The 15,967-nt window shown below is 52.3% G+C and overlaps 1 protein-coding gene across 2 annotated transcripts in view; it reads left to right on the top strand.

Annotated features, from left to right (window-relative positions):
- The window catches only part of NTN1 (netrin 1), a 97,012-nt gene that overhangs the window by 42,124 nt on the left and 38,921 nt on the right, over positions 1-15,967 (top strand). For both annotated transcript variants that reach the window (XM_085077999.1, XM_085078000.1), the window contains exon 2: positions 9,570-9,758. In XM_085077999.1, the coding sequence (XP_084934125.1) occupies positions 9,570-9,758 (189 nt within the window). The remainder of the gene's footprint in view (positions 1-9,569; positions 9,759-15,967) is intronic.

Below are 15,967 nucleotides of genomic sequence, written 5' to 3'. Positions count from 1 at the left end.
CACAGCCTGAGCTGGTTTAAAACCGCCCTGCTTTGCTTTCACCCCTGGCTGTGGGGAACCATGGCCAAGTTTCCTGGCTCCCTGGGGCACTGATGGAGGCAGAGCTGAGGCTGTTTGTATCTCTGGTCCTTCTGGGTTGAATAGTTTTAATCCAGATTAGAGAAGCCTTTGACTTTTTGCTGGGCTGGTTGCATTATCAGCCTTGTGCATTTTGGGTAACCTTTGCTCTGAATGAGCAAATTCTTTCAGTATCTGTTTGTGCTGTGGCTTTAACACTGAAGTGGCTGATCCCTCCTGGATCAGCAATGCAGGGAAGCTTATAGGAAAATATCCTGGAGGACCACCTGGAGGTTTGGGGTGCTCAGCCCCACCAAGTGCCCTCCTTCTGAGCTGCAGGGTTCTGGTTTCACAGAAACACAAAAGTATTGATGAGACCAAGAACATGGGGACAGGGACGAGGATTTTGGCAATTTGAAAAGCATCCCTTCAAACTGCAGAGTTTCAGATCTGCCAATGAGGTCTTCAGGCTGGACATGGAGGAGGGAAACACCAAGCATGGGATAGAGAGAGGAGAAAGGTCTTGGAAAGCACCACACTCGCTGGAGCAGCCGAGGGAAGCTGCTACTGAGATCAGTACCAGATAAGAGGGAAACCACAAGGGCAGAGTCTAAGTGGGTAAATTGTTCCCAAGTGGATTCCCCTCGACTCTAAATAAACACTGACACTTCAGGAGCACATTGGAGCTGGGCTGGGGGGGCAGAGCAGGGGCTGGGGGCTCTGTGCTCTCCCTGATAAACCATGGACTGTAGGGAGAACTCTCCCATCAGCTCCTGCCTTTGGATGGCATCTGGATGAATTACGGGATGCAAACAATTCATTTCAAAGGATGGACAATCTCAGGAGACTGGGTTTGGATGGTACAATTAAACAACGCAAACTGATGACAGGCTGGTATCATCTCCCAGAGTGAAATAGAGAGTTCACTTCTTGACTTTTCCTTTCTCAAAAAAATGAGGAAAAAATATATGAAGTTCCTTCCAATCTGAAGCTTATCTGCAAACTTTCTGCACAATACCTGATTTGCGGAGAAAATCTGGTCAGAGCCAAATCAAATCCTGGTCAAAGCTTTTGCTGGATGTGCTTGTGAGTGCCATCCCTTCACTGGTCACAGTAGGACCTGGCAGACAGTGCAGGATGTGGGTCAAGCACACGCTCTGCCCACCTTCCCAGCCCCAGAGCACCCCTGAGGTGAGACCCCCTGCAGCTCTCATCCCAGGGCCCAGAGGTGCCTCCTGAGACACACTTGTGATTAGGCTGAAGGCCCGAGGTACTCTGGGTTGGGAGAAGACTCCACTCCAGTGCCAGGGCAGGGATGTCCCCTCCCAGCACTCTGGAGGAAGCGAGGGCAATTTATAGCCCATTTCCAGGCTCTTGGAGTCCAACCGCGTGTGCTGCACCAGGGCAAGGCTGGCTTTGTGCTTCCCATCCTGTATTGAGTAAGACTGCTTTTGTCTTGGAAGAAAATGCCTTGGGTGAGAGGCTGCCACAAACGCCGACATTTCAATGCAGCACAACGGGCCTGTAGGTTCCTCCTCCACCCCTTTCGCCTGTTGGTGGACACTCAGCTGCCTGGTGGCTTTGAAGGAGCCATTGCAGGTCACTGGACATGTCCCTGAGGACTCCAGGAAGGAACACACAGCTCCGTTGGACCTCGTGGGCTGCCAGCAGCTGTTTGCCACGTGTGCTGCCTGGCAGTGGGGAGAGCTTCACTGCCCGGAGATTGTTCAAATCTGGCTCAAAATCCAAATATCTGGGAGCTGTAAATCTCTCAGGAGTAAGTCTTGCTCTTGCTCCTCTGATGCTTCCTGTGGGGCCTGAAACACCATGTGTACAGCCAGGAAATACCTCAGGAGATTCTGGTGCTCCAGTCCAGGCTGGAACCAATAAATGTGGAAACAGTTATGGAAATCTCTCTCTCCATGAAATCAATCCAAACCTAGATAAGATCCCAGTCCGACAGGTTCACGTGGCAGGTTAAGTTCCCAGTGGTGCCTGTGGCTGTTGGGATCAGCTCCCATGGCTTGTGGGGCTGGAGGATGGACAGGCAGCCACAGGGCCTGGTTGACAGCAGCTGCTGGGTGCTCTCCAAAGGGGTCTGGTGCTATTGGGAAGGGTTTTGGTCTCACCATGCTGGAAAAAACTCGATAATTCTGAGTGTTGACAATTAACCCTCAGCAGCTGATCTGACAAGACTTGTCCTTTCCTCTTTGGGGCTCGATCTGTGAACAGCTCTGGGCTTTCTCCCTGGATCTGCTCTCAAAACCAGAGACCACATTTTAGGATTTGGCCTTGCCAAGCTGTCCATCTGCTGCCCACTTTGGATGGGCACTATTTCATCTGGCTCCGGGTGTTGATGGACAATCGGTTAACCATGGCCATGCCTGGTTTGCCCCTATTGTCTGCTGGGGTGAGGACAATCCCCAGAACACATTCATGGGTTGAATCTGTCAATCTCTGCTGTTTAGCAATTGCTTCTCCTCCCCACTCCCCAGCATCTGCTGGGAGTTCTCCCCTCCTGCTGATGCACCTGACGATGACCATGGCAGGGCAGGGCTCCATTGGGAAGCCCTGATGGACGGAGGTGAACCTCAGGCAGGAGGGATCAAGGTGGTACTGCCACACTCAGCACCTAAGAGTCCACCAGCAGGACAGGAATCCTCTGCCCTGTCTCTGCAGGCCTGGTTTGGAGCATGGTTTGGCCAGTGAAAATCAGATTTTCAGGGAATTCAGCTGCAAAACTCCTTCAGCTTTGACCAAACATGTCTCCCTTTCTCAGTGACTGAGAAGCACAGCCAAGCTTGAGCAGCTCTTCTTAGAGACAGCAACAGACACATCCCTAGCAGAGAACAGTGTTTTTCTTTTTAAGCCTTGGCTTCAAATATAAGGTCAATAGATTTTCTTTAAGGAAATAAATCCCTAGATTTGTTAGGGTTGGCACAACAGAGGATTTTTCACTAGCCTTGTTTCTCATTTCCAGCTGAATCATTTTAGCAGGGACTTTTCTAGAAATGCTCAGCCTGACTCAGACTCCCAGTCATTTCAGCCCAAACACTGAGTCTGGCTTTTTTTATGGAAAAGAGAATGAGGGTCTTATCATTGGAAATCCCAGGCGGGTGTCAATTTTCTATTACCAACTTCTATGTCCCAGAGAATTGTTACACTTCGTAGAACCAATGTTGACAGTGACATCTCCAGAGCCTCTCTGTCCTGAGGCATGTAGGGCTTTGGGAACTGGCAAAGTGGGAATTGAAGGGCACTTGGGTAGTGCAGCCTCCCCAGGGATGTCCTGAGTCACTCTGATGACATCTTGTCCAGAGCTTTTCCACAGAATTGCCATTCCTCAGGATTTTTAGGCATGGAAATGTCTACTGTTCCCCAAGCCCTTTTCATGCTGAGAGGGGAGATGCCCTCAGTGTGTTTCTTGCCCAGAATCCTTCTCTCTTGCCTCTCCTATGCTGGCAGTTTGGCCATTCCTTGCTCTCAGGGGTAGAGGCAGTTGAGAGACATTTGGCCTCTCAAGGAGTGGGTCAGAGTGTGAGGGGCTCCCCAAAAAGCTGTCACCCCCAACAGACGGGGTGTCCCAGCAAGGCTGGGGCTCTGCCTTTCCTTCCCTTCCCCCCAGTCCCCGCTTGCCATTGCTGCAGGCCAGGTCTGTGGCTCTAACCCTGTGGGCAATGCCAGCCACAGCTGCATTTTTTGTGGTGTATCCACACACTTCCCTCCATCCTTTAGCTCTGACTGTCAGGAAAACCTGGGCCTGGCACAGACCTTGTGTCTGCCCCTCGCAGCCACAACACCCCCATGGATTTCCCCTTGCCTGAGCCAACCCAACCAACTTCCGAGCCTCCTCCTTACTCACACTCAATAGCTCACGCAGATGAATTTTCCTGAGCAAACATTTTTGTTTGGTGTCGGCCAGCTGGGGCTGTGGTGGGAGGCACTGGGCCACACAGGAGGGCATGGGGCAGATCCTGGATCCAAGTGCTCAATCCAGATGGATCCAAGCTCCCATGGCCACGAGCAGTGGCTCTGCTCCGCAGGATTTTGCCACTGGTGTTCATTCATGCTTTGGCCATCCTGCTGCAGCAAGCATGGACAGAAGCCCTCTCCCTTTCTTGGGAGCACCCATAGCCCTCAGGAGAGACCCCTGTGAGATCACACCATGCACAGACAGAAGCCTTCCAAAGATCCAAACCCCCAGGAGAGATCCCTGCAGGACCTGGAATCACTCACCAGGCACAGCCCTGGCAGCCTGTGCTGGACTGGTGAGGTGCAGTGATCTGTAGTGGTGGAAGAGCTCATCCACCAGATCCAAATTCATGCTCAGCTGCTCCAAAACCTCAAACTGGTTGGCAGTGGCTTGAAGGGACTCTGTAGGGGACCAGGGACACCCTCCTGCTGTCTCCATGGGGGATTTCTATCTACCTCCCAGTCCAGACAGGACTCTGCTGGCTCTGGCTGCTTCACCTCTGTTGTCCCCTCTCTTTGACTTAAAGGTAGCTGTTTCCTTGACCATTATGGTCCTCAAGAACAACATCCCCAAAGATATCTCTAGGGGTGCCCTGGGAGCAAAGCTCCCCCAAGGTGGGCATGGGCAGGGTGTCCCTCCTGGGGACCAGGACCCTGCACATCAGGATTTCTCCTGTAGAAAAGAAATAAAGGCTGAGGCTGAGCTAGCAATTTTCTGGGAAGAAAATTTGTTTGGGAAAAGGATAATTTTAAGAAGACTGAGACTGTTCATAAATTCAAGTCAAATTTAGAGATTACTTTCAGCCTCTGGATTCTTCCATCCTCCCCTTTTCCTTCCCCCCTCTCCCGAATTATTGTTTGCAAAAATTAAAACAAAATGTTTTGGGGTTTTCGTTTGTTTAAAAAGCAATTTGCATTTTGAAAATTGCCAAAATATAAGCTTTGGGAGGGTGGGGTCTTTTGAAAGGGCAGCATTGTCATTGCTGAATGAAAACCACGGAGAGGAATTCGTCCTGGGAGACGCAGAGCGCTGGGATGCGGGGCCCGGGGGACGCTGCAGCAGCACAAAGACCACAACCACAGCTCGCAGCACACAGCCCCAGCCTGCCCCTCCATTCATGTCCCTCCTTTCCTTCTCCCACATGGACAATCCTGCCCACCTTGACCTTCTTTGAGGAATTCATTTGACCAAGTCACTGGTTTTAATGAGGAGATGATTCTGTGGTGCTTTCTCTGTGTGGCTCCAAACCGCAGTTTTCCTCCTTCCTTCTCCAACCTTCTCCAGGTTTCAGAACATCTGTGTTTAAATGAAATCTGGTTATTCAGCCCCAAGCCTGGCAGCTCAGGTAGAGATGCTCTGATGATGCTCTGTACATCTGTGCACAATAAAGTCAGGGAACAAAAGGCTTGTGAGGTCCTTGGCAGAATAAGAGAAAGAAGAGAGCGGGAGACAGCAGGACTGGGCTTAGTGGAGAAATTGAAGCCAAAACCTTTCATCAGAGAGCTCTCAGCACCTGGCCCATGTTTGGCTCATAGCTGGGTCTGCAGGGGTGCAGGGGTGTCCTCTCCACCAGGTACAAAGCAAAGCATGGGGAGTGGAGGTGATGCCAGCCCTGGGAGCTGATTTTTATTCCAGCCCTCAAAGGCGTTCATAGAAAGAAAAAATGGGTTGCTAAAGAGCCACTTGAATTTAGGGAAATTCAACAAGAAGCAGTGGCTGAAAATTAAAGCCAGGCCAAGTCATGTTAGGAACAAGGCAAAAGGCTTCAGCACAGCAGGGGATTAACCTCGGGCCGAGGCAGAGGGAGGGCGGGAGCCACTTTTCCTGAGTGCCTCCATCTAGAGAAAACGTGGCCGGGGAAGCCACACGCCCTGGGGACATGCACGGATTCAGAGCTGGGATCCAAAACCATCCCGACCTGCTGCTGATGTGCCCAGGCAGTGCCCACACTCCACACCTCCAGAGGGATCCTATCATGGCATGTCCCAGCCTTGTCCCCACAAGGACTTTGTGACGCCTGGATGGGACATTTTTTGCATTGCCCCAATTCCTGCATCCCTGTGTGCTATTGTCAGGAGAAATGGGATAGATATTTTCCTTCAATCCCTCTGTCCCTGTGTGCTATTGTCAGGAGAAAATAGGATGGATATTTTCCTTCAGTCCCTCCATCCCTGTGTGCTATTTTCAGGAGAAATATGTTGGGTATTTTCCTTCAGCCAGACCAAGCTTCTCTCACGGGGCATCTGCAAACACACCAGGCTACAGACAGAGCTGCTAGCTTGCCCTGGCTGGTGGCCAGGGGTGCGCAGCACTGGCCACTCCAACCCAGGCACTTAGGTGGACACAGTAATTTCAATTAAAGCCACTCTCCCTGAGTTTGGCCCCTTCTGTATGCAGAAACAGGTGGATCAGGAAGGGGTGGATGCTGGAAAAACAACCATGTGGGGGGGGTTAGTAGGGAATCAGTGCCCAGCTGTTTCCTTGGTGCCCTGGGAGTGGAAGGAGACAGAACCAAGGCTGAGCTGATGGAGCCAAAAAAGGCTGAGAGCTCACGGTGGAGGCGTGCTGTCTCTCCCTGGATGCTCGTGGTTAGCTAGCTCCCAGGGAGGCTGTGCTGGTCACGGAGTGGGGCTGGACCACTCCCAGCTCATTCGCTTCCTTCCTGGAGGGTTTATCCCCCAAGCCATCAGCAATATTTAGGTCGCTGTCTCTGGATGAGGACAGGGATGGCTGTTTTGGGGAGCTCCTTGCAGCTTCTTGTGAGGTTCAACTCCTTCCCTTCCTCAGGATTTTCCTATCCCTGGAACACCAATGGAAAATTGGTCCTGGGAGCAGAGCTGGGAGTTGCTCTGCACACTCTACTTATTCCTCCACATTCCTGTGCAGCTCTGCTCTGGTGGGACCAGTGGAAATGTTAGCAAAGAACTCGAGAGAATCCCCAGAGTTCTGTTTTCCTGGCTTTGCAAAAACATTTCTGCTTATCAAGCAACCCAAAGAAATGCGAAGATTTTCACTCCCTCTTCGTGTGGGCTCAGCTTTGAATTTTAAAAAGGGATTTGCCAATGCAATCTTGCAAAATACTCCAGTGCCAAGTCCAGCTCTCCTAAAATACAAGTTTTAGAAGGAGGTGAGCTTTCATTCTCCTGGGAAAACATGCATTTCTGACAGATTTGAGGGAGAGCTAAGGCTTCTGTGAGACCATGTCCCTCCCTGGGGAAATATCCCCTCATGTTGATCAAGCAAAGCCTGTGGTTTGTGGCACCAAAGGCAGAGCTGCTCATGAGCCTTGAGGCTTTGAACAATGGATATGAGCCCACGTGGTCACAACCTACAGCAGGGATGTCCAACCCTCAGAGTGAGGGATTTAAATCTTTTTTCCTCTGTTTGAGCCAAGTCTTGCGGCTGTGCCATGCATACAGGTGCTTCCTTGGGGGTTAGGTGTGACCACGAGAGCATTCCCTGTGTCCCAGTCCTGGTCCCTGCCTGGGGGAAGGCTCTGACTGGAGGGTAGGAGTCAGCCCTGATTCCTGCACCTCCAGGAAAAGGATTTAACCCCACTTGGTCACCTCTGTAAAACAAGTATTGGGACTTTAAAACCCCCACCTCCTTCCCAAAAGCTTTGTGCATGCATTCTGCAGGGCAGGAATTGCCTTGAAAACGCTTTTTGTAGCAGAGCCATGGTGGGGACTGAGGCTGCTCAACACGTGTGGGACGAGGAGAAAGCAGAGCTGAGTGGCTGCTCCAGCAGGGCACAGCAGGCTGCTCTTCCTGAGGTTTCCAAGGAAGGGTAAAACCCACGAGGGGGGACTCAGAAGTGCCTGGTGCGTGATCCCGTGCTGCTTTGAGCTGCTCAAAGTGCAGCTTCAGCACATGTGGGACTGGGCCAGATCTGAAACACAGCCATTCCCTCTGGATGCAGCAGTGGTTTCTCCGGGCTCCCTGATGGTTGTGTCCTCTTTGGGGGATGACAAAAGCTCCCACAGGCTGCTGGGCTCATCCACGGAGGGCCAAACTGCGGCTCAAAGCCGTGCCCAGCTCCGTGTCAGGAATCTCCCCCCTCACGGCTGGCAAAGTGCTCCAGAGCCACTCTTGTCACCATCAGCACGTTGGTGGCTGCTGCTCCTGCTCTGCCAGCCTTTGGTGGGGATGTGAGGTTTGGCGTCTCCGCATCAGCCGGAGGAATTCCGATGGCAGAGCACGGAGAGAGCTCCAACCCGCTGGGTGCATGGGGACAGAGGGTGCTGCTCTCCCCGTCACTGTCACGGCATGAGGATCACTCCCGAGGAATAATCCGGAGCTGCACTGTAATTTTCTGGGCTGAAATTTGATAATTAAGCAAATAGAGCATGGCTTTGTGTTGGGAGAGCACCATAAGGTAAACAGGAAGGAATGAGGGATTAAGATGTCTCTGCTCTGAGCGAAGGTGACAAGGCCGGAGCTGTGACACCTCCGCGCCGAGGCGAGGGGCCCAGCTGTGGGCTGGCATGGCACAGCTGCATTGTTCAGGGGTGAAGAGCAAATAAAAGCCACAGGAAAAGAAAACAAGCTATAAAATTCTCAGCAAAGCACATAGCCCCAGCAACTGCCTCCTGATGGCCCCGTGACAGCTCTGGGGAGAGGTGGGCGAGGGGTCGAGCTTTTGAAGTCCCGGAGTTGTCCTTTGCGAAGGCCCCCTGGTAAAATAGGCCCCGTGTTGACTTTAGGCTGCAGATGGTGGAGGAATTGGACATCTCAGTCACAGCAATCAAAGCAGGGGGGGACTTCTTGGATTTGGCTGACTGGGTGTCAGGCCAGGCCTGTCCCAGGCAGGATGGGGGATGCAGAGGCAGAAATGAGGGTTATCAGCATGGTCAGGGCTGCAGATGAGTGACAGAGCCTGTGGTGGGGAAAGCTGAGGAAGAAACTAGCTGGAAAGGTCTTGGAATGGTATTTGGAGCTTAAATACATTTGTGTTAGAACTGGTGGGAGTAGGAATACTGGGAAAGTCAGGGAGGTGATGATGGAAATCCCATCCCATAGGGACAGAGGGGGGTCCTGAGGTGCTGGGAAGTGGGGCTTTCACAGCAGTTTGGGGGCCTTTGCCCTGAGCAGTAACAACACAATGTGAGGGTGGATGAGAAGGGCCATGAGTGGTGCTTCCATAGGGGAAAGTGTTTGTGACAAAGCTGGAGGTGCCACAGGGGGTTTGTGTGCTCTGTTCTCAAACTACAGATAGGTCCCTGTCCTCACACCCTACCTGGAAGCCACCCTAACAGCAGCGAGGGGCAAAGCCACATTTATTGCAAGTCAGAACAGTGAACTGTGGTCTTGGCAACCACATTTTCCCCTCCAAAAAGCTGGACTCACCTCACAGCACAGGTCAGGAGGGGATGTGGGTGAGCAGTTGGCTTCCCGCAGCCAGAGGTGCCACCAGGACCTCCCATCCTTGACCCCCCGGTCTGCCAGGGCACACACAGAGGGGTTGGCAGCAGCTCCCCGGGGTTGGCACCTCCCTGTTTGGGCACAGATGGTGACAATGTCCTCTCTTTGCCTCTCTCAGCCTGCAACTGCAACCTGCACGCGCGGCGCTGCCGCTTCAACATGGAGCTGTTCAAGCTGTCGGGGCGCAAGAGCGGCGGCGTCTGCCTCAACTGCCGGCACAACACGGCGGGCAGGCACTGCCACTACTGCAAGGAGGGCTTCTACCGCGACCTCAGCAAGCCCATCTCTCACCGCAAGGCCTGCAAAGGTAAGGCATCGGGACAGGGATGGGATGTGGGAATGCTCAGCTCCTCCTTCCCCAGCTCCTCCTTGCAGCTCTTGTTGCACAGCTCTTCCCCTCACCAAACTCCTCCCGCTCCTCTCTCTCTCCCAAACCGGTTTGAAATTGCTTTTCTTGCCATTTGGAATGACTTCTCATGCCCCCACATTCCCTGCTGTCACCTCTGCAGCCTCCTTGTGGGACAAGGCCACCCACATCCCCTGCCATCACCTCTCCTTGGTCTCCCCAGCCTCCTGCTGAGGACAAGGCCATGGAAATACAAGTCCTCACTGCTGAGGATGACTTCAAATTATTTCAGGGTTTATCACTTATAAATGATGCTTCATCTGCTCCTGCCTGGTCATCACTCTGTATGGGCAGAGTGGCGCAAAATCCCAGGTATAGTGAGATGTAGAATTTAAATCAGCCTCCTCTGAGCCCCGTCTCCAGCTCCCACCCTTCAGGCAGAGCTGAGCCCACGCACAGAACTTGTCACTCCTCTGGACAAGGAGAGAACAGAAAAAGGGAAACAAGTTTATTTTGAGCTCAGAGTATTTTGAGGTTTCCTCGTGTGGCCGTGGAGGCGAGCTGGGCTTCAGCTGGGGTGGGAGCAGCGAGAAGAGCAAATCCTGCAAATGAACCTTTTTAACTCCCAGCTGCTGCTGGAAGAGATGGAAATCCTCATCCTGAGGTGCAGTGAAAGGAATCAAGCAAATATTCAAAAGCCAGATTAGAAAATGCTGGGGTTTCCCACAGAAATCCTCAGCTCTTTTCTCTCTAAAGATTCATTTCAAAAAGAAATAGAAAGCTTTTTGGCTTCAGATAAGTATTTTTCGCTGGCAAGTTTTGGGTCTCCAGCATTTTCAATTTTTTAATGAAAATGCTGTTGGTTTTATTTTCCCCACTGAAAACAGACATTTTTTTGCCAGAGCAGAAAAAATATCCCTTCTTCAGATGATCCTACTCCCCCTTTCTTTACCTTGCAAAAATGATTCCAATGAGATTTTTTTGAGTCCCCCTGCACTAAGGCTCCCAGCCAGCTCCAGCTCCAGCTGATGGCGGTGGGATGGGAACACAGCCTGGGGCCTGAGGGGGGAGAGGAGCTCCTGTTTTGGGTCTGAGGAGGCAGAAGAGAGGGAGGGGTGTTGGGGGGCTGAGCCGCTTCCACGGACCCTCATTCCAGCAGTGACCTGCCTGCCATGCATGGTCATGCCTTGTCTCCCTGTCCCACGTGGATCTGTGTTGGAATAAAATCCGTATTTCTGCTTAGATGGCTGAAGTAATAGTGTTAAGTTGGGGCAAGCAAAGGAAATTGGGAAAGCAGGGCTGGACAGGGATGCAGCCTGGCATCCATCACTGCCAATGTCAGCATTGTTGATGTCCAGAGCCTGATGTTCATTTACCCTCCTGCTCCCCGAAAAGGGCTTTGGGGTGCCCCAGGGGAAATTCCCCTCTCCCCAAGGACAGTGAACTCATTCCCAGGGCTCTGGTTTATCCCAGCTGCCTCTGGGGTTGTGGTAGGATTTGGGGGAGAGGAAGGCTGTTTGTCAGCCATGGGGTCACTGAATCCAAAGGGATTTCAGTCTCTGGGATCAGCACAGGGAACCTGGAGCAGGGAGGGGATGCTCCGGGGTAGGACAGATCCCACTCCCTGCCCATCTCCAGCTTTTCCATCCTGGGCAAAGGCACTCCCTGCTTAACCTGTGCTGGCAGTGTGTCCCTGCTTAACTCTCTCTGTGTTATTTTTCCTGGCATTCCCAGGCGCCCATTCCTGCTTTTCCCAGCTCTCTCCCTGGCCAGGCAGCTGTTCTCCTCTCCTGTCTGTCCCTCCTTGCTGTCCCTGGCCCTTGGCTCTCACTGACACCACCGAGTCCTGCCCAAAACCCCAGACGAGTGGCATCTGCAGGTGGGAAACCTCCGAGCCATCCCGTGCCTCAGTTTCCCCTAGGGAGCACCGGGAATACACCACTGGCCTCCAGGAGGTTTTTAGGCTGAATTCCCCACTTGCAGAATCATTCTCTCTATTAAATCCTCTCTGCAATTGTCCTTTTTACCTCCTCTGCCTTCTCGAACCTCTCCCGCCCTTGAAATTGGAGATGGCCCCATTTCAATGCTCCTCCAGCCCCCCGTGGTTTGTAACAAATCCGCGCCCATCGGAGCCGCCAGACACAAAGGTTTGTGATAACTGTGCTGGGGACGAGCAGCGCCCGGCTAGCAGCCCATTAGCACGATTTCACAGCCCTCGAGGGGGTTTTGTGGGGTAAATCCACCGTCCAGTGAAATCCACCATACAGCAGCAGCGAAATGAAGTTCCCTACAGCACCGGCATTCCTTTGAAACCTCCTTTTCCCGAGTTCTGTTTATCACACAGCGGGGGTTTATGTTCCCTCTATTTTTCTCTCCTGATTCAGAGCTTGCGCTGAAATAATCGTTGAACACTGGCAGGTTTAAACCCAACCCCTCTCATTTAACAGCTCCAGCCGTGTCCCCATTGATAACATTCATTTACCATCCCACCAAACTAACATTCTCCCAGAGCATCCTCTCGACTGAATGTGGTTAAAATTAAGGAATTAACCACCCTGGGCACCTGCCACCCCCCTCACCACTGCCTGCCGCCTCCTGCACCCAACAGAACTATTTTTTCTCTATATTTTCTCTATAAAACCTGATTCTTTTATCACTCTGATCATGCCCCACACAGAACACATTTAAATAAAAGCATTTCAGAGAGCCCTGATGCCTCAGGAGCTCTCAAGGAGCTCGTGGCTCTCACCCACCCCACCAAGAGCTCGGGTGAGCTCACAGCAAATGCTACATTTGCAAATGCTCAGCAAATGAAAGAGCTGGCAGAGATTTTTTTTTCTTATTAATTCAACTCCATTAATTTAGCCTAACAGACACATCCAGCTGAGCTGCCTCTCCTCAGCCTCACATTCCTCATCTCCCACTCCATCCCATGCACGAGGTGCCTCAACTCACAACACATCAAACGTCAGCAAATTAAAGAGGCTGGAGTTGCATTATTTTAAATTGGGTAGTTATGCAAAAAATACAACATTGCAGAAATGTTTGCACAACGTCTCCTTCTTTTTAACTTGGAGAAAAAGAGGATTCCACAAACTTTTGCATGTGTTGCAGGGCATGGGGTGAGGCTCTAGCAGCAAAAGGTGAGCAGAAAGTAGAGCTGGGCAACATCCCCTGCCCAGCTCAGGGCTGCTTGGCTTTCCAACAACCAAACCTCTAAGAATTGTTTAATAAAATACTTTTCTGATCATCTGAAATTCAGCTCAGCAGTGCAGGTAAAGACTTGAGAAGCTGGACTTTAAGGATGGTTTTCCTGGATGGATAACAGCGATCCAGCTATGCCAGGTGCTTTGCTTTGTGTTTGCTTCCAGTGGTTTCCTTGCTAAACCGATAAAAGCCTGGAAGTTGTCAGTGGCCAGAGATGCCCTGGGACAGAGGCACGCCAGGCAGGCCACGGCACGGAGGCTGCAAACCACAGGCAAAGGAATTGATGACAGATGGAGCAGATATTGCATGGAGTGGCAATGCTGGGTGTGTGCCAGAGCCTGCCAGGCTGGAGCTGGGAATGGAGCTGGGAATGGAGGATGTGGCTGCTGCGGGTGGGTGGTCAGGCAGGCCCAGGGGCACCCAGCCAGGGCTCCCTGGCATTCCGAGGTCAGACAGCAGCTGATCCCTGCCCCAGCCACGGATCCTGGGCTGGAGGAGCCCAATGGTCCTGCTGCTCCTCATCCAGGGGGGATGGATGAGCTAATCCCAGCGGGCAGGGGAGAAAGATGCCCTTTGTCCTGGCAGACTCATCCAACCCCCGATCCTAGGCACAGCCCTGGTGTGGGGCTGTCCTGAGAAACAACAAAACTCGGCATATAAGAAATGTTGAAAGTTCATTTTTTCAGTCTCAGACAGGGGCAAGTTGTTCCTCTTTTCTCCCTGGCTTTTGAGAAATCATCAAGAGCTCCCAACATGCTGAAGCTTTGCTTGCCATTCCTTCTGCTTTCCCTCTGCTCCAAATGATGTTGCAAGTGAAATTCCACATCTGGGTCCTGCAAACCCTCGTCCATCCTGCTCTGTCATGGGCCGCTGTAAATCATGGCCCTGGTGTTGGTTCTTTTGATTAAATTCCCTCCTGATATTTGCCAGATTATTGGCACTGATGTAATTCCATTGGAGTAGAGAGTCTGCAGGATTTTATAGCCTGGCTGTAAAACAGCTCTGCACTTCAGGAGAGGCTTTGCACACTTTTTGATGAAAAGATGACAAATGAGACGTGCTCTGAATGCACTTGCGCTGGGGCTGCCAGTGCAAACTCCTCGTGCAGGGGCAGGATTTGGCACCTGGAGAGGTCACATTCATCAGGACTCAGTGCTTTGGTAGGAAATGGGATTGTCTGTGTGCCTGGTGCTGCTGCAGCCTGGGGAGTTGTCCAGCTGTGCTGGAGGATTTAATGTCTTGTGTGAACCCCAGAAAGCACTCCCTGGCTCCCTGCCTGGCCTGGCCTGCACCCACCAAGGGTCAAGGCTTGACATTTGCATTTTGGAGGCAATTTGGGTTGGAGCAGAGGGAGGTGAGTTCTGTCCCCATGGGCTCAGCCTCCAGTCCTTGATTTCATGGGTACAGATAAAAGGTTTTTTCTCACCCAGCCTCAGGCATTGAGTGGGGGGAACCCGAACCCCTTTGGCTCCGGGTGCTGCCGGGAGAGCAGAGCAGAGCCCCCGGTGACAGGGACAGTGGCACCAGTCCCCGTCTCTCTCCACTGACTATAGAGGGAGCTGCGTGACCAGCTTAGAGCTGAGAGCTCATTCCCTCGAGGCTGGGCCAGGGGAGATGGAACCTCTCTCTTCCTGCTGCTGGATCCCGCTGGGAAGTTGGGGTGCAGGAGGTGGCAGGAGGAACACCCACATCAGACAGCAGAGTCTGAGATTGGTGTCACTGCCACCTGTGGTGTCCCACTGCTGGTGTCCTAGTGTAGGACAGGGACACCAGTCTGTCCATGGTTCCTACCGGGGTCAGCATCCTCCAGCCCTGGAGATGTCCCCTGTCACCACGGTCACCAATCCACACCTGGGTGGGGCAGACAAGCTCAGAGCTAAAGCATCCCAAAGATATTGGGATGGCCTGGCTGGGTCCCCTACACCAGGGCTGTAGGGCCAGCAGGGCCAGCAGTGGTGGCTCCTGCAGAGCTCTGTCCCCAGCCTTGCCTTGCCTGCAGCCATTCCCATCACTGCAGGGTCTCTGCTGGGATCAGCACAGCTCTGCCCTGGGGTCACCTCAGGAGGGCTGAAGTGCAGCCTAAGGGAGATGCTCTCCTCTCCAGAGCAACCTCATCTCGATGCCCATCTCTAGTCCAGCTCAGTTTTAAGGCAAAGTCCAAGGCAATACTTTCCAGGAATTCAGCCCCAGGGACTTGTCCTTAATGATCAAACATCCTTCCCTTCCTTTCCTCTTTTTCCTCCTCTTGGGATCCCAGCTGGAGCTCCTGTTGAGATGAGAGAGGAGCCAGCCTGTGGTGCTGGCAGGGCTTGGGTTGGCCTCTTGTGTCAGGGCTTGGTCACCTCTGAGCAATCACATCCCTGGAGAAATTCCAAACTTCCCAGGCATCGATCTGCCAAGCACAGACTTCAGTTTCTCCACAGGACTGTGGAGATTCTCTTCCACTGCCACAAGAACAGTTTTCTAGCTGCATTTCCATCCTGCATTTGTCAGTGACTGTGCCTGAGTCACCCCTTCCCATGGCTCCATAATTCCTTAGATCGATATTATTCCAAGCCCTGAGAGCTGATTTACAGCTTTTACATCTAAAACTTGTCATCACGACCCCCAGACACACACAAACCACTTGGTGGAGGTTTCTAGAAATGCAGCTTTAAGCTGTCCGTGCTCACGGGTTGCTGTGGGAGTGTCCTGGGGCAGCACGAGAGGCTCCAGTGCCACTGCCACCAAGTGCCACCACCACCAAGTGCCACCTCCTCCATGGCACCCCCAGGAGCCAGGGCAGAGCTGCACCATTCACCCACTTGGGTTGGAAGGAATTCAGAGAAAAGAAGGGACATTACAGAAACTCTTAAGCCATTTTAGTTTATAAAATGAAACCATGGAAAAGCAGTGATTTTTTGTTCAAGTGAAGACTCCAGCCCAACACAAGGCATCTCCCAGACCATGCCAGCTTTTTAAAA

The sequence above is a fragment of the Lichenostomus cassidix genome, chromosome 18, assembly GCF_008360975.1.
Source record: "Lichenostomus cassidix isolate B80296 chromosome 18, HeHo_3.0, whole genome shotgun sequence".
NCBI classification, from domain to species: domain Eukaryota; kingdom Metazoa; phylum Chordata; class Aves; order Passeriformes; family Meliphagidae; genus Lichenostomus; species Lichenostomus cassidix.
This window is presented reverse-complemented; position numbering and strand designations above follow the sequence as displayed.